The sequence below is a fragment of the Cavia porcellus genome, unplaced genomic scaffold, assembly GCF_034190915.1.
Source record: "Cavia porcellus strain 051 isolate PalLab524CR breed Dunkin Hartley unplaced genomic scaffold, mCavPor4.1 scaffold_15, whole genome shotgun sequence".
NCBI classification, from domain to species: Eukaryota; Metazoa; Chordata; class Mammalia; order Rodentia; family Caviidae; genus Cavia; species Cavia porcellus.
The window spans coordinates 24,948,145-24,970,943 of record NW_026947498.1 but is presented as its reverse complement, the minus strand read 5'-3'; the positions used below and the strand labels follow the sequence as shown (position 1 = coordinate 24,970,943).

General features: G+C 33.6%; 1 protein-coding gene and 1 non-coding gene across 12 annotated transcripts in view; both read right to left on the bottom strand.

The window, feature by feature from the left end:
• Robo2 (roundabout guidance receptor 2) overlaps positions 1-22,799 on the bottom strand; it is a 1,616,745-nt gene that overhangs the window by 474,977 nt on the left and 1,118,969 nt on the right. For all 11 annotated transcript variants that reach the window (XM_063224740.1, XM_063224738.1, XM_063224737.1 and 8 more), the window contains one exon: positions 11,437-11,763. In XM_063224740.1, the coding sequence (XP_063080810.1) occupies positions 11,437-11,763 (327 nt within the window). The remainder of the gene's footprint in view (positions 1-11,436; positions 11,764-22,799) is intronic.
• LOC111756687 (U6 spliceosomal RNA) lies at positions 16,964-17,067 on the bottom strand. The gene has a single exon (XR_002791104.1). It is a non-coding gene; the product is annotated as a U6 spliceosomal RNA (small nuclear RNA).

Here is a 22,799-nt window from a genome sequence, read left to right as displayed (position 1 = left end):
AATTGTGCACAATTTTTTTGTGAGTGAGGTTGTGATTTCTCTGTGCTAAGTGCCTATGGGTACGTAGTATGGTATATATTTGGTGCTTTTTAAAAATGGTCAATGTGTTTTGATCAAAATGGCTGCTTGCCCCTTTATTTTCTTATCATCAATTTATAAGAAATTCAGTCTTTCTGCTTCCTTACTTATGTGTGGTATGCTATCACACCTTTTTATTTTAGCTGTTTTTGAAAGGATATATAGTATGCTCATATATTTTAATGTATTTATTCCCCATTCATATATGCTTTTCTGTAAAATCTCTGATTATCTCTTGTATCAACTTTCTAATGTCATTAATTTTGCCTTAATGTTTGGCTTTAAGATATCTTTATGCATTTTAGATCTGAGTGTTTTATTAGATATATGGTTTCCAAATATGTCCTCCCAGTATGCAGCTCATCTGTTTATTCTCTTAATGGAAAGATGCAGAGAACAAAAGCTTCCAATTTTAAAAAAGTCATATTTACTGATTTTATCTTTCTTATTTGTGCATTTTATTTTTAAGGACTACAGTATTCACCAAACTGTTCACCAAAGGATTCCTTCTATGCTATTTTCCATGAATTTTACAGTTTTATGCTCACTTTACATTTAAGTTGTGATCCATTTGAAATTAACTTTTGCATAATGGGCAAGGTTCATGTTCAAATTTGGTTTTCTGTCTTGTGGATATCTAATTGTTGAGTATCATTGGTTGAAAAGACTAGTTTCCTTTATTTTTTAAATTGAAAACTAAATATAATTTAAAAACCAAATTGATCAATAATCAGTCATAGTTTGTATTGAACTTAAAAACTATCAAAGTCAGAACATGCCTACAAATATACCCATAAAGGAAATAACTCATATAAAGATGACAGTGAAAAACATCTCTGGAAAATATTATAAAGTATTAATGCTATTATCACAGTACTTTTTTATAAACTTAGTCAAGTTATCTTTAGATATTAAATGATAGATGACTCAGTTAAAAATTGGATTCTTAATCTCCAAGCTGCTTTGGCCTGCAAACATGTCAATAGGATCTGAAAGTGATGGATTTTCCTGATACTGATATTTGACAACTAGGAACTGTAGAGAGAAAATCAAATTACTTGAATAAACTAATGAGCTCTCAAATGTCAATACATAACTAAAGAAAAAAACAGAAAAGATTACTCTATTTGTTCTTTCTTTCTTTTGAATCATAGAATTGCAGCATTGAAATGATGCTTTATACTTCAACTAGTCCAGTATTGACACTAGTCTGGCACTATACATATGTATATATAGGTAGATAATTATCTATTATATAAAATAGGGTTTGAGTACAGTGCCTAAAGCAAACATTAATGATTTTGCTAAGTATCAAGTGATTTCATCTGTTTCTTTAAATTAATCATGTGGATGTTTAGCACAGTGACTAAAACAGGCTTAAAGCAAGAACTGTCTGAGTTCGAATTCTCTCTCTGTTCAAAACTTGGCAAATTAATTTTGCCAAGAATATAGTAGAATATTACCCATATATTGAGGATGACTAGAAAATTGAACAAACCATGAGAGTAAAACTCTAGAGAAAAGCTGACACTTTGTAAATGGCAGTAGCTATTACTACTCATTTCCCGTCTACAGAAACCATTTCTCCAGCTCCCAAGCCTCCCACCAGAGGAGATCTCCTCCTGCTCTGCATTCTCAGAGTATGGCAGCACATTTAGGCTCCCACTAGGAGATACACACTCTGCTCCACTGTGTTCAACACTCTCATGGCAATAGTCAGGATTTGGTTTTGCTTTGTAATTGTGGCTGAATTGGTTTTGCTTTTTAATTGTGGCTAAAAAAAAAGACACAAAGGAAAAAATGTATGTATATATATATATATATATATATATATATATATATATATTACTTCAAAATGGTTAAGGTATTTATATTACATAAAATGTAACACCTTAACCATTTTGAAGTATAAAGGTCAACAGTGTTACTTATGTTCATACTGTTGAGTGATTGTCTAAATATCATCTTGAAAACTGTATCTCTATGCAAGATTCCCCAAGTCTATTGCAAATATCTGCATATCAGCACCTAACTGATACTAAGTAGTCTGAAGGTATTACACAAAAATATAGCACACTAAATTAGAATTTTGCCTTGAGCTGCACATCAATTTTTTAAAAATCCTGCCAGTACTCCTTAGAAATGCCATCTCCTTTCCCAACATCCACTTAACTCATCCCTCACCCTTGGACCCTCTTAACAGCATGTTCACCTTCTGAGCTCATCAGGACGAATCCACTCCTGAGTATAGCAGCTCTGTGATCAAGCTACTTTCTGCACACATAAAACTTTGGATATATTTTAAACCATAACAATATATTTAGTCACCAACAATCTCTACATCCCTTTCCTTCTGTACATGCATTCTTCCATCAAACTAATGTATTTTTAACCAAAACTAGTCAAGCACAATCTCAGATCTTTGATTTTATATTTCTTTCCCATTTCCAAAGCCACCTTTACTCCTATTTATCCAGAAGCATTTGGTGGCCACATCTTTAACTCTGAGGCATGTATTCTTTGAAGGCCTTTATCCTACACCGTGTTACTGTTCATTTGATGAGCCTTCTCAGTATCACACAAGCACCATTTTAAACCCCTTTTTGTTCCTAAAAATCAGGAAACTTAGTAAAGACTATCACATTGACTTAAAGGAAAACATGTCGTCACTCAACATGATTAAGCAAAAACAGAGAAGAAAAATGAGACAATGGCTTATACTAAATGAATCATATCAAACATGCCTTAATCTCTGAAAAGAAAAAGCTTTGTATGTGTGTATTTGTGTGTACCCTATAAACTTGTTCCAAGATCTTAGTATAAATGTGGAAGTTAATCATACCTCAAAAATAACGTTTGCCTTCATAAATATGAAGACATACTTGTACAATTGAAAATGATTTGACTTCCAGAAAGCAGCATAAATTGAACAAAGACAGCTCCTGTTCTACCTATGTGTTAATTTCTGCTAAATTTCCAGGCCCTGCTTGTGATGTTTTCAGTTCTTAATGATTTAATGACAGAAACCAATCAGATTTTTCTGGTAGGCTATGATCCAGCCTGATATCCTTGCTCACTGGATTTTGGAGTTAATTTGACAACAGGCTGAGATTAGCAAAAGAATATATGACCAAAAACTCCTTTAGATGGCAGAGTTATGGAAAAATAGAAACAAAAACAAAAACATTGAAAAAAAGCAAATACAAAAAACCCCACAGCAATTCAACAGAGTCTAGTTCTGTGTATCTATCATACCATTTAAGCCCCTGCCATTCTTACATGTCTTGAATTCTCTTCAAAGGCTGCAGTCGTGGTCTGAATACTTGTGTCTACGCACCTCAAACTCACATGTTAGAAACCTGCCCCATAAGATGAGGGTATTAGGAGGTAGTGCCTTTGGCAAGTGTTTAGGTCCTAAGGGGAAACTCCCCTAATTTGGATTACTACCACTCCACCATGTCACACTGCACCCTTACCTCAGTCATCAAAACTCCAGAACTGTAGGAAATAAATTCTTATTGTTTATGTGTCCTCAGCTGTGCTATTCTGTTATAATAGCTTGCTTAAGGCAGCCAGAGGTGGAACACTATTGATAACCCATCAAGGACAGAACCAGTAATCTTCAGAATTTACAGAAGCTATCTCAAGTATGGATTCAACACTGCTCACAGAGAGTATTTTTTATGAAACCTTCACAAACATATGAGTATCTTCTAACTGACAAAAATGTATGAGCATCTCCTAATTAGGGAATGGGCAGTTAGGAATGTTTCTGCTTTTGAAAAATTCCCAAGAAAATCAATTCCAATGGTATACAGTGAAGAACATCAATATCATAACTGGGCCTTACTCCTTAGCAGTTAAGGTAGAAATCCCTACACACTTCTGTACAAGAAAATATTCCTAGGGATGAACCAAACAGGACCTACTTCTGTCAGAAGCTCATCACATATACTGACTCGTGCATAAAAGGCATACAATTTACAGGGTATGGGGCGATTTGATTCAGAATAGAAGGAATTATATGAACAAGTATCAAAAATAAATTTAACCTGAAGAAGAGAAATTATAGCCTTGTCATTGTCTTGAAACAAATTTTAGGAGAAAAGCATGTGACAGTCTCTACAATAACAATAATACATTTCCTAACACAAACACTTTTAGTAAAATAAAATTTTATTTACACACTTTTAGAAACCTAAAAAAAATCAAAGATTTATAGTAGAAAATCCCTCCAAAATACTGAATTTTTAAACTTTACAATGATTTACAGTGTTAGGAACTAAAGCAGTCCTCAACACAGTGTGTTTTTTTAAGCCTTAGTATAGACACTTTTCACTGTTATTCTACAAGTAGGATTACATGGTTGTGAAGCTCAGGATTATACTCAGAATTATATTGCTGGTATGAATAAACACTAACCAAATACAGAACATCAGAACTTCATTTCATTCATGTGCTTTCCCTGCTATCAAAGTAAATTCAAGCAATTGTCATTGAATGGCAACTTGAAATTTTTATTGAGAGGGTACAGAGTTACTTCAATCAATAGGCAGAAACCTAACAAGAAAGTGCGGTATGATATGTATTTTAATAGATCATAAATTCAAATATGTTCCCAAGATGTAGTCCTTTACTTGTGAGGATCAAAGGGGAGGACCTTAAGTATTTAAATACATTTAATAAAGTAAAGGCTTAGTTTAAAAATAGTTCAAGGAGCACATTCTCAGTGTTACCCAAAGTATCTTGAACTATTAAAGGTGTTTTAATGGTTTCTGTATTTTCTCCCATCCCCCAAATCATCACAAAATATCAAATCTTTCATCACATTTATAGAATGAAAATAGTGAATACTGTGAAAAAGCCAGTTGTTATATTTCTTTCAAATTCTGCAAATACCAGTTTTAGTCTCATGGTTCTTTATGCATTAAAGAGGATTGTATTTTCGTGCATGTTGATTTGCTTTAAGTAGGACATGGAACAGTGACAGGCATTCTCTGCTTATCTACTCAGAATTACTTAAGCAGCATCAGTTATAATCACCTAATAATTTCTTATCTGTACTTTCCAAGTGAAAGGAAAAACTTTAAAATATATAGAAGGAAAAATAACCTGGAGAGAGGAATGTGGTGGGCATGCCTATAATCTCAGCATTCTAGGAGGCTGACACAGTAGAATTTCAAGTCAAGTCTAGTCCAGCCTGATCAAATTAGCAAACCCACGTCTCGAAATCACTAAAGAGGGGCTGGGCTCAAACCCCAGTTCCAAAAAAAATTTACCTGGAAATACAATGTCAGTTATTCTTATGAAAGAAAATGTCAGCTCCTTAAGAAACAGAAAATTTTCAGGACAAAAAAACAAAATGAAGATTCAAATAGGAAAACTACACAACTTAATTAGGACAGTTAAACAGTCTAATAAGTTACTCAAGGATTTATTCCATCAATTAATTACTACTTTAAAAAAACAGAAATGTTATGGATATGTAATATTTCCACATAACTATTTGATGCTTAATTACTTGAAACTTCATTTGTGAACATTTAACACAAGAAGTCTAAAGGCAGCCATTTACTAACATTTATCAAATGTTAAAGATCTTTCAGGACTGTGCCAACCCTAAGAGTTGGGTTGTACACATTTAAATGGTCCTAATAAATATCATTTAATCTGTGCTTTAAAATTGTATATAAATTCCTCAAAAATTATAAAAGTCTCCATGTGATTCATTAATTTTACTCTTTGGTATATGCTCAAGAGTATACCCAAATGAAACCATCCATTCACCCAAAACCTTGTTCAAAAAGTATTCATAGCAGCAGTATGCACCTATAAACCAAGTAGGAACAATCTAAGTATCTACTGACTGATAAATAAATAAGTTGTAGTATGTCAATATCGTGAAATATTATTCAGTAACAGAAAGGAATGTCACACTGATGTATGATAAAACAAAGCTGATCCTTGAAAACAACACCAAGGGAAAGAAGTCGGTCACAAGAATTATACATTTTATGAAGCCATATGTGAAAGAAATACCCAAAATAGCCAAATGCATAAGGATAGAACATCTACTTCTGTTCACTTGGTGATGGGGAGGGAGAGTTCAGAAGATTGGAAATTGACTGCTAAAAGGGTTTCTTTCAGGAGTGATGACATGTTCTAAGTTATAGTATTGATTATAAAACCTTCCTAATATTCTAAGATAATATTAATTGATATATTTTAAATGAGTAAAATATAGTGTATGTGAATTATATCTCAATTAATTTTTTATTAAAAATAAGTTTTCCATGTCCTACCCTTCTTACAAGTAAAATGATGTGATGCCTTTGTGAAGAATAAGATATTTTGTCTGGATAAAATTCATAGGCAATCAAAAATAAAATTAAAACATGGGATTAACATATTCACCTATCTCAAGCTATCAAGGAGACTATCTTGTGTTTATGTTCAAGGCCACCCGTGTACTCTCACACTAAAGTCGATCTACTTCTGCAACCTCCCTTCCTTCCTCATGCAGATAAAACATCAATTCCACTTTGAATTTAAAGCAAACAAGATCATTATGTTTGTGGAGAAGTCTGTAGCTTTGCTATTCTAGCAATCTGTGACCTATAAATAATGCAAGACCTGTTCCTACTCTAAGTGACTTTCTTACAGCAGGAGTCTTGATACATGGAGCACGGCGACCACAAAAGGAAAAAAAAAAAAAAAAAAAGAAGAAGAAGAAGAAGAAGAAAAGAAAGAAAGAAAATAGAAAAACAAAAAGGCTAAAGAAAAGTCACCCTGCAGCTATAGAATTTAATCTATTTGTTATTTCCCAATTGAATTTAGAATCATGTCTCTTCCCTCTTTTGTAACTGCCTCAAAAGCCAACTTTTGAACATTTGGCTGTTTTATTTATCAAAGCGAAGGTGAATCACAGGTAATCTGAAAAGTTCTCATGTTTTGCTTTAGAAGCAATGAAAGAAAAAAAAAAAGGTTGGTTTCTCTATGACCCCTGGCCTTTGAACCACAACCTTCTGCCACTAACGCGTTCGGCACTTCATTTAATCTCTCCTCTCTGCACTGGCACAGAGCTGTGAAAAGGAAACGGAAAAAATAATCTGGGGACTTCATCAATTTTTCATGAATTTTCATTTAGGCCAGAACCCCCTCTTCTCCTGGTCGATAGATCAAGCTGCTGTCATATATTTACCACCTGGGGCTACAGCTGCTATCTCCAGAGGCAGCTGGCTGTGCGCAGGCCCTGTGTTCCTCCTGCTCCCAGCCCAGGCACACTAACCCTGGACACCAGGGCTGAAAGCCTGTCTGTCCCAGCTCTGCCCTGCGCTCCTGGTGGCCCCATCTGAAAACTACACATTAACTTCTTGAGAGCCAGCTCTTTTGCTTATGGCCCCTTCAACTGCCTTCTACTCTTTACAAATCACTTCTTGCCTAAAGACCTTTCTTGAGTTTGAGTGATTTGAAAGCTTTCTCAACTACTGCTTTTTTCCAAAAACCCTCTCCAAATAAAAGGAAAGAAAAAGCAATAATGAAGTCATTCAAATCTCCACTGCAATCACTTATCCTCTACTGCACTGTGCCATTACATAAAGCTGAAATGAATATTAAACAAAAGGAAAATAAACATGCTAGAGAAAATCACATGCTGATTTCCTTACAACCATTCAAGTGGCTCGCAATCAAATTTCATATTTCATACTATAGCAAAATCCAAAATTTCTGTAACTGCAATAAAAAGCAAAGTGAAACAAAGGGAGTCAAACACATTACTTTAAAAATCAGTAGTCATTCCACAATAAACAGTTTTGATAAGCTTATTAGTTATACTATATAGTCAAGGCTGGTCTCGAACTTGTGACAATCCTCCTGCTTCAGCCTCCTGAATGCTGGAGTTACAGAAGTGTATCACCATACCCAGCTTGGTTACATTCTTGACAACCTAGATACAACTAAATCAGTGGCTCTTATCTACTTGTACCTCAGGGATATTTTACAGCATTTGTAGCAGATATTTTTGGTTGACACAATGGGCTTGGAAGGAACTCCTACTGAGATATTATGCGCATAAGCCAAAGATGCTTCCAAACAACCCTATTCGACAAAGTCACCTGATCCCAAATAACAATGATGTAGATGTTGAGATAGTTGCTCTGGTTTCCGCACACCCAGCTGAGAGATACATTCGTGAAAGTACAGACATGACCTGCCACTCCAATTCCACCACCTGCATTTTCTCACCTGCTGTGCCCTCCATCCATTGCGGGAGTCCACAGCTACCTTCTGTTTGACAATAACATCCTATTGACACAGTGCCAGTCATTTCTTCTTTCTTAAAAGTCCTGGTTTTTTGTCATTTCATTGCCCACATCCTCTCCTTCTAAAGTCTTCTGAGCCTGAACTTCTGTCATGGGGCTCCTTCCTTAGGTCACTATTAAATATTGGTGTTCCAAGCAAAGATGTCAGGGCTCATTAACTGCTCCCTACAAACAGCTGGCCTTGGACAATCATCTCTGCTTTTGCCTGCTCCTAGGGCCTCCATCTCTATTGGGAAAGATACCTCTCAATGCCAGAGACTCTTTTTTTTTTTTTTTTAATAGAAATGAGATTTTCTGCCCTAATATCTCATGTGTGTATCAGATAATAAGCCAAACTGACCATACGCTCTTGTTTCCACTAGTCTTATACATCTGAGAATCACACTCTATGTCCCAAATTGACCATAGTCATATAATTTATAGATCCTAAATATAATTTGAGCCATTTCCAATACATAAGACAAGATCACAATACGTAGTAAGTCAAGACTAATAGATATGAAAAGATCACAAAGCTTAGTACTAAATTTCCGTGGTAATATGTTTCATGAAAGACATAGAAAAGAAAAGACTGATGAGGTAATGGAAAAAGATGAGCAACATACAAATGAATATTATTTGATCTTGTGCTGCCTCAAATGGCATGAACTGTTGACATGGCATTAGAAGAAAGCATTTTATTCACTAGCTAAATCCAATTTGGAAGACTTCTTATTTTCCTCTCTAGATCATAAGTAATTCAAACATTTCTTAAAGCTAATTTATTTGAAAATGAAAAAGGCTACTGTCACATTACATGAAAAAGAATCGTGGCTTAAATTTTTACCTCTAAAATACTTTGATTCATTATTAATGACACAATTAGTAAAGACAGTAATCCCATTAGGTGGAATAAAAGTAAAAGATGCATATGTGTTGGGAGCAATTTTAACAAAGCTCAAACTTAGAGAAAAATGTTTGTAAGTGATTGACCAATTTAAGTAACTTTAATTTGAGGAAGCAAAATTAGCAATTATTTAATGTTAAGTATAAAAAAGAAAAAATTATGAAAATAAAAAAAGCTTCATTTACTTAGAATAGGCCAGTTTTCATATAGTGTTTCTTCTAATAACATCAAAAATTAGAAGTCTTGGTTGGGGATAAAGTTTAGCAGGACAAGTACCTCCTAATAATTGTGAGGTTTGTGAGCTCAATCCTCAGGACCGAAAAAAAAAAAAGGAAGGCTTATGGTCTGCTCTTGGATTCTCACTAACTTATTGTCTGCATACTGGTTATTTAGCATCATGGGTTTCATTTTCTCATACTTTCTTATCTATCAAATGGAAGAATAATTTGTCATATTACATAAAGGAAATGGTAGGATGAAAGTCAGTAGAATTTGCCATGGAAATGTGTAATAATGTTTGAACAAAATTCCAGAAATAAAATATTTTACGTTAAAAGTGGAAATGCTAGAATATTTGCATTCTTGATATTTTGTTTATATAGTTCAAAAATCAATAAATTGAATGTATTCTCATTTGTTTTTTGAAGTATTTTTATTTAAAAAAGGAAAGACCTGATCCCCAGTACAAAATGGCTTTGCTCTTTAGGGTTCTGTTATTTATATATCTTGAAGTTGTTCTCATAAAAAAATTGGAGTCTAAGAATTTTTTAACCATTGGAGCTATACACTTCAAGCACCCATGGGCTCCAGGGCTGTTCTGGTAAAAACTATCCATCAGAAGATTGGATGCAGAATGGCAGCTTTTACTGGGATAACTGACTAAAAATGACAAGACACTTATATATGACAAGACACTTTCATATATAAAGGCAAGGACATATTTTTCAGAATTTCAGTAGTGAAATTCATGCTGAGTAACCTAGTAAGAAATCCTGTACCATGTGATTAAAGTACCAACTTTTATTAACGTTAAGATACCAAGTACCATTACGTAGCACCCTGCTCCCAGTATTACATAGACATATGCTTCTGGAATACCTCAATTACACTTCTCTATGAAAACCTACACTATGATCAGAAAGTTGAAAAGTACAAACTTTGCCATCTTATTGACAATTCATTTTACATAAAAGATTTCCTCAAGGTAAATAATCAAAATTATACATCACTGATTAAATTACAACTACAAATCCTTAGCTGTAAGTCAAAGTAGTATAATATATTAATTTGTTTCATAAAACAATGTATGAAGTCAATGGATCTATTCAATGTGCTAAACAAACATAAAGCATTGGTAATTTGCTAATTGGTGCACACTGTAAGTATACATGTACAACAAACAAAAGCAAGAAAATCACCAAAAACGCCAAAAGCAGGGCAAATCCTTCGCTAATGTTATTGATCAAAATTAAATAGAAATGGGAGATAGTCTCATATGTGGACACTTTGTCCCTACAGAATGATGAATTTGAATACAAAAACTAAATTACAATTGCTGCTATTGTTGGTGTATTTCCCTTTCCACAGTAGAATAATGATTCCTGAATTCAGCCTGGAACTAAAAGAGTTAAAATAATCTAGAGATAAGAACATACATACCTCTAAAAATTTATAAAATATTTACAAATCACATGTAAATATAAATTATATAATGTGCAATTTTATAGTTATATTTATATAGAAACTATTATATATAATGTGCCATATCTATGGTTTTATGAATACAGTATATGTGACATATAGAATGTATGCCTTGTATTTGATGCCATGTTACATATAAATGTATCATTTTAACATAAATAACTTTAATACTTGAGTATATCACTCACTAATAATTGAAATTTTAAATATGATCTCCATCCTTTATTCCTGCTTTGCTTCAGTACAACATAATCCCCGTGTTGATTTTAAATAAACACATTAGTTGCAGCGCCTAGACTATTATTTTAATCAGATTTCTTTGGAAAAATCAAAGTAAAATTATAAAGTGTGTTGTTTTATTCTTTAAATATTAATACGTATGAGAGAAAGTGCAAAATTTAGTGAAAAGAAATAAAAGTGCACACACGAAAAGCCTTTGTTACTTACATGCCACTTCCAGAGAAGCATTTCGACTCACTGCTTCACCAAGATAGTTCCTGGCAACACAAACGTAGCTGCCTTCGTCAGGTTTACTTCGGCGCCCGTGCACAATGCGCAGGAAGAATAAGGATCCGCTGGGCAGGAGCATCCTGTGGGACCGGGGGTCGTCCTTGTCGGTCTCCACCCGCTCTCCATCCTTGTACCACTCAATGGTGGGCGTGGGCCGGCCCTCCGCCTTACAGTTCAGGGTGGTGGGCTCGCCCTTCGAGACAATCACATCCGAAGGGTGCTCCACAATCCGTGGGGGAAAGTCTTCCTGGCGAAGCCGAGATCCTAAGATACAGGGCAGAATGAAGACCAGCTTTAGCATTTTCTTCTCTGTAGTTTGTTGCACTTAGATTCATGTTTATGGCTTTAAATTTTTCAGTTATTTCACTGAAACGAGTAACTGAAAGCTCTTGCATTCGTTGTTTACCCTCTTTTATTTTTTTGTGCAACTCGTAAGGTTTTCCCAATTCTTTTTGTAGGATAAAGCAATGTTATGTCAATTCTAATTGAGTGAGGTCTATCATATTCCATAAATTATAACAAGCAGACAGGGCTAGAAATTTTCAGAGAGAACAACATTTTAAAATAAGGACTAAAATGAACAAGATTAAGTGTCCTCAAAATGTTTATTATTTGTTCAGAAAGAAAACCAAGGGAAAAAAAAAGAAAGGAAGAAAGTCAAATAAGCAGATACTTAGGAGACACACAGATACCATTCACTGCACTGATGCTGTTGGTCAGAGACAATGGCTTATTATGGACAATATTGTCTTCATTTAACAGATGTGGAAAATACTTTAAAAATACTATCAATTTCCCAGGAATGTATATTAAATAATCAGAAATAGCATTTAAACTCAGGTGTCTTTGACTAAGGAACTCAAGTATAAATCCTTTTGTTAAAACGAAGCAAGGGCTATGTAGTATTACAACAAATGCATTATAGGGAAAAAGAAACAAACGTCAACCGGAGATGGAAAGTGATAAAAGACCTCTTCCCAAATGGCAGCATTGCAATTGATCAGTAAAGATGAAAATGCCTCAACCAAAGGAGCAAACAATCCGATTAAAGGAATTTCATGCAAGGGAAAGGAAAAGGGAAATGGGAAGATACATGCACTGGATTTCACACTCAGGAGGGAAGTTCATGGCCTTTAAATGTAGTCTTGGAGTCTGAGACTAAAGGCATTTAATATAGGTATTGTTTTTAACCCTTTCAGGAAAGATAAAACTCGAACCATGGGTAGGGAAATGGAGGCACACTGAGACAAGACTATTAAGTGAAATAAATCAGTTTTGTTCTTCAAGTCTCCAAGTGATAAAAGCTTGGTGCCGAATGTGGCAGTACTTAAGATTGTAGGTATCTGAGGGCTCAGGTTTACAGGAAGGAGGTTAGGTTACTGTGGGTGTAATCCTTGGGAGAGGTTATTGCTGGTCTTGTAGAATAATTTCTTACGAGAAAGGGTGAGTTGAAATGAAGCGAATGGCCTTTAACGTCTCTGGTTTCCTGACTTGCCCTGTGATTTCTTCTTACATGTGCTCTCACCATGATGCCATCTGCCATGTTGTGATGTGACAAAAGTCCTGCACAGGGCCAGCAGATTGTAGTGTCACGCTCTTCACTTTCAAAATTGTAAACTAAATAAATCTTTTGTTTCAGACAGTAACTCTCATTTTATAAAGTACTAAGCATCAGGTATTTTGTTACAGTAACAGAGAATATACTAATATAGTACCACTAACTTCCTTGTGGTTATATAATTAATATGAAATAAAGGCAGAGTGCCTTGTTGGCAATTTAAGATCAACTCTGTTGTGCTGCTTTGGATAAGAATAAGTAATCATCATTTGTAGAAATGTCTTATCATCTCCTATGAATTAATCAAAAGAAGATTCTAAAAGTAATAAGCATGTCTACTGACATGAGGACATATGTAAGAACTCCTTAAGTTTCCTGCTATAATTTTCCATCCAATAACCCAATATTAGCACGTTTCTGCTTAATAACAATAAGAAAAATTTATTCCTCACTGTAATTCCAGTTCACTTTCAATACTAATGAAAAATGCATAATTTAATAAAGGGAATTTAATTTGGTCATGAGCAAACCTTTTATTTTCTGAAATAATTAACTTTAAAGGTTGATGACTGCCATTTTTATCCATCAGGTCCAAAAAAAGAACATTTGTATTACAAGTGTTAGGTACCTATAGCAAAAAAATAATTTGCAGCACACAGGTAAGAACTGTAAGACAGAATTAAAGTGTACCCAGGCATATAGGTATGTGCACTACAATGCTAAGTGATATACCGTAAGTAGCCAGTCTTCTAGACAAATTAAAAATTTGAAGAATCAAAAAAGGTAACAATTATTTTTCAAAATATTTTGAAATATTTAAATAAGTATGGCTGAACACAATTTGCAAATTTGTTATTCAGTCTTAAATGTAATGGTCTGAATACAAGGTTATAGCATCTAACTGTAAAAGCACATTAATAGTATTATGTTATTCTTCATTTAACAGAAAGCATAGAAGGATACATTGACCTTGCTTAAATATCTTTCTTGTTTTCCTCTAGTCTTCTATATACAACATTTACATTCTCCCCACTGCGAATATTGCAGTATTATTAATTCTAGTCTTCTTATCTCTAGAGTACTATTTTTATATCAAATAGTCCCCTAACTTACAAGTTAGTGGTTCTGGATACTCTCTATACAAGATATGAAATATAACTATATTTATTAAATAAAATCTAAAATAAGGAATGAATTAGAGGTGATGGCAAAGTAAAAATTTATTCTTAATGGGGATGTGCTTCTTTAGAGAGTAATCCAAATACTCTAAAATTGAGTATGATAATGGCTGCACAACTCTATGAATATAATAAGATCATAATATTGTATTTTAAATGGGTAAATTTTATAGTATATGAATTGTATTTCAGTAAAGCCATTTTAATAAATAAGTAAATAGAATTATTGAAAATGTTTTAATGCAAAGTATGAACAATTTTTGATCACTTTGAACATCAAGAGGTTATCTTTTGCATTTATAATTTCAAACCATAATGCAATTATTGGGCTGCAACAGCTAATTAGAGCATAAACTAAAGTTGAAGGGTGTCATGAGAAAGAGGGAAAAATCAGAAAGACAGATATACACATACATACATAAATGAATCTGCAATTTAAATTTTTAACATGTTACTAAAAGCATTGGAATAAATTCTGAATTCTCTTAAATTCAGATATTACACAGCTACAGTATGGTCCCTCTGATGGAACCAGTGGACATAGCATATGCAAGCCATGAATTCTTTGTAACTGTGTGAAAAATGAGACTGCTGGCTGGGGGAGTGTGGTGCTGGTGGCAGCAGGTCAGTGGGTGGCATATATTTGACTAAATTTTCAAAGACAAAAGTTTGAGCCTTTAAAATTATCGAGGACTACCAAGTTACTAGCTATTCTGCTTGTATTATGTAGACAAAATACTCAATTATTTGGTTAACAAACAAGCAAAAGTAGAATTTACAGTTTTTTGAGAAATTTCTGCATTGATTTCTATGATGGCTATTCTAATTTTCTGTTTGATTAAGGCACATCTTCTGGTACCTTCCCAAAAGTGTTAAAACTCATTGTATTGTACTGATGCATGCATATCTATGTTTACAGCAGTGCAATTCACAGTAACTAAATTATTAAAGTGACTTATAGCCCCTCAATAGAATGGATAAAGAAAGTGTATTCTATACACAGTGGGTCTATTCCATCATGAAGGATAATAAATTTAAGTCACTTTTAGAAAAATAGATGTATTTTAAGACTATAAAGCTAAATGAAATAATTATACCAATAACTAAATATCATGGGTTTACTCTAATAAAAGAAACCCAAATAAAATAATTTAAGGATCAAAATGAAAAAGAAATGGCAGAAATAAGGGAAACAGATTCTGTGGAGACAGAAAAAGAATCTGGTTAAGAAAGGAGATGGGTAGAAGAAGGAGCAAAAAGGAAAATGAGAAGGATCAATATGTGATAGATATGTGCCAATTCCCCCAGACAACTGGGATTACATGTATCACAAATATAATTAATCACTTTAAGGAAGAAAGAAGGGGAGCAAAAGAAAGAAAAGAAAGGAAGGAAGGAAGGAAGGAAGGAAGGAAGGAAGGAAGGAAGGAAGGAAGAAAGAAAGAAAGAAAGAAAGAAAGAAAGAAAGAAAGAAAGAAAAGAAAGAAAGAAAAAATGAAAGAAAGAAAGAAAGAAAGAAAGAAAGAAAGAAAGAAAGAAAGAAAGAAAGAAAGAAAGAAAGAAAGAAAGAAAGAAAAGGAAAGGCAGGCAGGAAGACAGGAAGGCAAGAAGGTAGGCAGGCTGAATTGTCAGCCTGATTGGGAATTCCAAACCAAACAATAGTGGGGGATGTTTATCACCTGAGAATCCATAAAACTATTTAATTTCAAGAGTCTTTACATCCAAAGCATGATCCCCAATTAGCAATGCAGACATCTCCTGAAGACATTTTTAAAAAATAGAAACCCAGTCTCCAGCCCAAACCTTTGAAAGCGAACTCTTTGTTTTCATAAGTTCTTCTTCTCTGGGGATTAGTATAAATTTCAAAGTTTGGGCCAGCATGAATTAATCAGTTTTTACATATCCTTAAGACACTTCATAGCTTTAATCTGCTGTACAAAGATAGAGAGAAAGACGTAAAGGAGCAAGAAAAAGAAAATGAAGGAGAATAAGGATGAAGAAGGGGGAGGAAGAAGGCCAGTGTGTTGCACTCCTGAGGTTGATACTAATTATCTGGTTATAATAGGAAGAGTTTGCTGACCTTGCTCCAGACTATATATTTTTCAGTTTCTATTAATAAATTCATTCGTACACTTCTATTTCTTTGATAAAGGACCACACAACTATCTTTTTGTATGTCAAATCAATTACTTGGATGATAATATTAACATTGCACATATAATGTGAAATACTCAAAAATCTCTAAAAAAGAAATAGCAGAGCTGTAAAACAGAAAAACTGTTTACAATCCTAACATTACTTGCAGGTAACATCAAATCTGACATCTCTTTGATATCCCAATTATTAAATGGGTAATAACATTTTATTTGACTCTCACTAGGTATGATTTTATATACCTAATAAATGCAAAGTAGTCTAAGGAATCTAAAGAAGACATGAAAAAGTTTATTTTTAATATCTAAGAGTGTAAGCTGCAAAACAGTCATATGACATTATAGGCAGAATAAGAACTCAAGACCCTTCATCCAGAATGAGTGCGGTTCTTCAAAACTGGACAGAGGAGCAAGAAAAGAACGCCCATCGGGTCTAATTCCCGATGTTTAATTCCAAAACCTTCCAATAAAATGAATCACCTGAACGTTAATGCTCATAATTTTACCAGAAAATGCATTTCTTGTTTTTAAGTAGGATTCTCAGAAAACCTGCATTAAGAATCATCTGGAATTTTTAAAATATAAAACAGTTTTCAAATTTGTATGCCATCCTTGCCAAGGCCCCAGACTAATCTTTGTGTTGTTCCAATTTTAGTATATGTTCTGCCAACTCACGCACTTGGATATTTCTTAAAAATGCAAATTGATGATCTGTATAGTGAACAGGATGCATCAGAACTTCCAGTGAAAGAAGCCAAGCAGCTGCCATGGTTACCAAGACAAGATCACACAGGGAAGGACACAGAGATGCAAAACTTCCACAGCAGAACCAACCACCTGGATGCAGATGATCTGGGAATAATGTTCGAAGTATCCGAATTTACATAAGGTTTATGTTTGTTTTTCAGAGACTCAAACAATGGCGCTATAATCATTTTAATAAAATATTTAATTTTTGAAAGTTTGAGTGGTTTACTAGTTCTTCAGTTGTTCTAATGTGAAGTATAAATTGTAACTTATGAATACAGTCAAACTTAGTTTTAGTGAGTCAAGTACTTATCTGCAGTGAGTTCCAAAAAATCTTTTATTTTTAGAAATTGATCTCCATTACGTAATACAGTATGCTAAAGAAGGATATGGCATAAAATTTCCCCTAATTGTACCTTGAGTAACTATTTAATGATAACAACACATAATGTATTTAATGTTGTTATTCTCCTATTATTTTCTTATGAAACTGTTTTATCTTTTTCCACAAACATAAATAAACACAGGGGGCTTGGGGATTTAGCTTAGCGGCATAAGCAGCACCTGCCTTGCAAGCAGGCAGTTGTGAGTTCGATCCCCGGTACCGATAAAATAAATAAATAAATAAACAAATAAACACATAAATAAATAAAAGGAAGAAAGAAAGTAAGGAAAAGAGGAATTAAGGAAGGAAAGAAGGGAGGAAGGATAAAGGGAGGATGACTTGTGGGTTTTATCTCATGTACTTTCAAGTAAAACGCCCTTGCCTCATTATTCAGTTGGAACACAGAATTTTCTAGAACCAAATTTCCGTTTTTATTAATCAGTTAGACACTTCTATCAACTATTAGTCTATGTATAAATGAAGAAATGCATTTTGATTTTACTAAGCAAAAATATTCATGACAAATTAAGGGCCGAGAAAAACATTTTTTCCAGCAAAATTTTCTATGCATTTTGTCTCCTTAAAAATGTAATGATTTGACCAGTTTCATAAAAACAACATTTGCTTTAACGACATATTTCCCCAAAAAGACTATACTGGTAAAATTAATCCATGAAATTTTTGTACAAATACTACAATTTGGAAAGATACATCTCCTGATATTATTCCCATCTCAGTTTTCAACTACAGCAATACTACATGAAAATGTGAGAGATTCCTTAAGCAGCCTCAGGAACCACTGTGTCCAAAATGAAAACATAAGTTATTTTGTGGATACTATTTTCTTTTATTTTCCTCACTTCTATAAGACTGAAGTCAAATACAACCATCTCACCAGCTGGCATACAAGATTAAAATAGATACATAGATAGATAGATAATAGACCATTTGAGCAATAGATCAACAGGATAAGTAGTAAACATGCAGTCTTTCTAAAAATTATTCCTTCTATAACACCTACAAATATTCTTTCCAATTTTTGCCCATACAACACTAATTACAATGATAAGACTTTCTCTTTTCTAAACAGTATTTTTACTTAAAGTTTGACCTCGTGGCAGATATATTTCACTGAACCAGGACAATAATGTTACTCTAGATTTGAAAAGAATTCAAAGTTTTTACTTATTCCTCTTTTATTGAACAAATTTTATTTAAAATTTCCTTCAATGAAAGAAACATATCTCAATGTCATTTAATATGCTGTCTACATGGATAACTGAAAAAAAAAATTGTAATGAAATGAATTTAATGAATCACTCCCTAACTCAATCAAATCATTACCACTTTTGAAACTCTGAAAGTTCAGGACAACTGAATTCCAGGGCACCTCTCTGGTGAGGGAGAAAGAAATAGGGAAGGCCTTTGTGGTAATTTTTTTCTAAAGGTCCTATTAAGTAATAAGATTTGGTAATAAGATCAGTTTGGGAGAAACACAAAATCTTCTATATATTTGAATATTACTTAAATTCTCTCATTGATGGTCTTAATTTGCTATGGCCTAAATAAATATCTAAAGTGGTCATTTCTTCTGGAAGCACAGCATTGTCACATTTAATGAAAATAAGTTTCAATAGAAATAGCATCAAAATTGAGACCTATAAATGCTACTTTTCTATTTCCTAGAACTAAAGACTTGTGTGTATGTAGGGAAAGCAATTGACAAAGAAAAACAGATTTATTTATCAGAAACACTGATTCTGAATGTTCTTGGTTATACATTATGGAATCCAACAGATTCACATAACCTCATTTTCTGGAAAACTAGGCATAAAAATTAGCTGACATGGAAACTTTTCTTTCAACTTTCTATCCTACAAAATGAGGAGGAAAAAAAAAAAGTATAATGACCAGAGTTTCTTTAAAGAAATCTGGGAACAGGACACTTGTCTTTTTTAGCTATGAATGTGCTATTAACTCAAGTTCTATTTCTGAATGGCATTTCCCCATATAATACCTCTTCTTCTTACCTATATTTTAAAGTTCTAAAACAGAAATTTGCAAGTACTAAGTTTTAGTCATCTCTGTTTTTGCCTGTTTTTTTGTTTTAATGTTAATTGGTGACTACTGTATGATTATTACTATGACCTTAATTAGCTACCTAACCTATATTATGGTATACTTTCCTCACCTCAAATCCCAAATAACTGAAATAATAAACTGTTTCAAATCCACTGTCCAGTAGCTTAGTCTCTCATTTTGCGGCTGCCACATCAATGATATCTTAATGGACAGATATAAAAGAGAATGAAGAGCAGCAATTTAAATTTATGAACACAAAGCAAAGTTTTAAAGACATATACTTTAAACTAATGCTCATACTTATAATAAAAAGCATAGGAAGTGCTGGCCTTTGCAGGGCTTCTGCCTGCCCTCTGAGTCTGTGAGCATAATGTGGCACATGCTTGTATTCCAGTTACTGGGAAGGCTGATAAGCATGGATCCCTTCAGCCTGGGACCTGGAGGTCACCCTGTGTAACATAGTGACACCCAGTCGCCAAAATAAAACACATCCCCCTAAAATATGCATATCAGAAACATGTCTTCTGCAAGAATCATCCAAAGATAAACAATGATGTAAAAGAGTTTTAGAAAAATTAGAAAAATTAGGTAATGATTTAAATTTAGAAACTAATTGTCATGGAATTTAATGGTAACAAATGCATGATTCTATCAATCATGTCAACCAAAGACCAACTGACAATATATTGACAGTTACCTTAAAAAGTAAATATTTAATGATTTAAAAAAAAAAACCTTTAGTAAATATCATCAAATTTTCTTCCTTTCATGGGGAATGGATTGCTGTTTCAAAAGAAGGTACAAGGCAGATGCATAAAACTATTTTTCTCTGAATTTCAAAACTACTTGAATCCTTATCTACTATTTATAGAAATTACTCAAAATTTTAAAACTGAACACCTTTCTCTCTTTTTATCTCCATTACCCCATGCTTTGTAGTACCTTTATTGGATTAAGTTTAATGGAATTTTAGAACATTATATTTTCTGGCTGCCCACACCCACGGCACTGAGCCACTGACCTTGCCTGAACAGCTGGACACCATGGCAAAGAGAGGCCAAACATCTGTGAAAGATGCAAAACTGGTGTGTGCACATTACCATCAGGAACTAAAGGCAATGGATTTCAGGAGTGGACGCAAAACAATGTCTCTATAACTCTGAAGGGAAATTTTTTTAATCAGGAATCTGAAAGGTTTCCAGGAAAATGTTAGGGGTGATAGTCCTCCTGAGAAAAAAACTCATTTCCTACTTTATAAATTCATTTTTCCAATAATTCAGTGAGGAGGTGATATATTAACCTGGACACTCACCCACTGCTATATCAAATCAATTTGTTACATTTTACATGGATGAAGGCACTGCTTTAAAGTGTGATTTGCCACCAAATTAGAGGTTTTCATGGGTTATGTAGATTTGCCTTCCAATAATAAAAATAATCCCTGTTCCAGAAAAGATATCTTTGAAATGCAGCTTCTTATCACCATATCTATCATATTTTGATATGGCTTATAACTGCATTTGACAAAATATGAAGCAATAAAATGACTGTGAAGTTCATTAAAATTTTAAATAATGCTTAAGTTTGTAAAAACCACTGATATAATTTTATGAAAACTGTGAACAAGACTGTAAGAAATGGCATGCCAGTTAAACAAATTTCTAATGTACTGATAACATTTTAACTGTTTTATTTCCTAAGTAATGAATTATGAAAATTCTGTATCAGTCAAATTAACCTTAACTGCAATGACTGGAAAACACCATTCCTAGAACTCCTAACATTTTAATACCTGCATGATAACCTTTGTTAAAATATTTATTTTTGAGTACATTTGACTGGAAGGAACTCTTGACCTATCTTCCTCAAACTTAAAACCTTTCACTATAAAGTCAAATTGAGACTCAGTGATCTTGGATAAAAATATAGGCAACCTTCTTTTACTGGATTATACATTAAGGATTTTCAAATTCAGCATTAAAAGTATTAGCACAGTCCAGATAGTTCCTTAAGAGAAAAATAGCTAAATCACTACCAAAAAGTATAGCTGCCATAAGTCAAATGTACAGCTGCCACTCATCCAACTAATGCTCATAGAAACTGATTTTAAGCTCGCTCCCTCCCAGCCAGCATTCTCTATTAAAGAAGTTGGCCTAATGTGTGAAAGTTGGGCTAGTTGCATTACTCCAGTATCTTCTTAAATACGACTATAAACCTTGGATTGCCTTTTATGGAATATAAGTAAGGCATACTAACTCAGGAATTGGATGCATGGGCATGAACACACCTTTTTGAAAACTTGTAAGACATATCTTTAGCCTAACTGCAAATTGTCCATAGATAGGCATGATATGAAATTTCTCTTATTCAACTACTAGACAGAATACTAAATCAATAACATCACCAAGTGGATAAATCATGTTTTCCATGTGTTAAGTACAAACTAAACACTCAGTTAATGTTTGCTACTTTTATTTGCATTATCACAACATATAGTAATTTCATTAAGTGTAACCTTTATCACTGTGACTTCAAAAGACAGCAAGTCACCCTTCTATAAGATTTTGTTCTTTTTATAACATAGGTAGGTCATTCAGAATGTAGCTGCCGTGTGTCTTCCTCTGATTTCCTGTCACTCACTGTTCTTGTCTACCAAGCTGAAAGTCATCCTGAGTGACATACCTTACGTTTTGACTTCCTGAAGGATCTGTGTTTTCCATTGCTATCTACTGTAGCCTAGCCATACTGCAGTAAGCTCAAAAGATAAAAATATTAGGGTACTCAATATGCTGCATAAATACACGAATGAAAATAATCAAATGTCATTCTCTCAATAAAACTATGGGGGGGGTTACATTTTGATTAAAAGACCTTGCAGCAGCTAAGGAAATATCTCTTGCTGATCATAACAAATCAAGTATGTAGGACTTTAGCACCAGACATTAATGTCTAGGACTGTTGTAGAAATTATAAATTATATTTATTTGAATTTAAAAGCATACAAATTCTTAATAACTTCTTGCATCACTCTAACCATTTTACAGAAATGGGATATTTCTGCTTTGGAAATCTTAAGGCCACTGCATGACTAATAAACAGGAAGCATCTATGTTTGATAGATTTTATATCAGAAGTTTAGAGACAGGTAAGAGCTATCAAACAGTATTTTTTTGGAGAGCACATTAATATGGCTTACA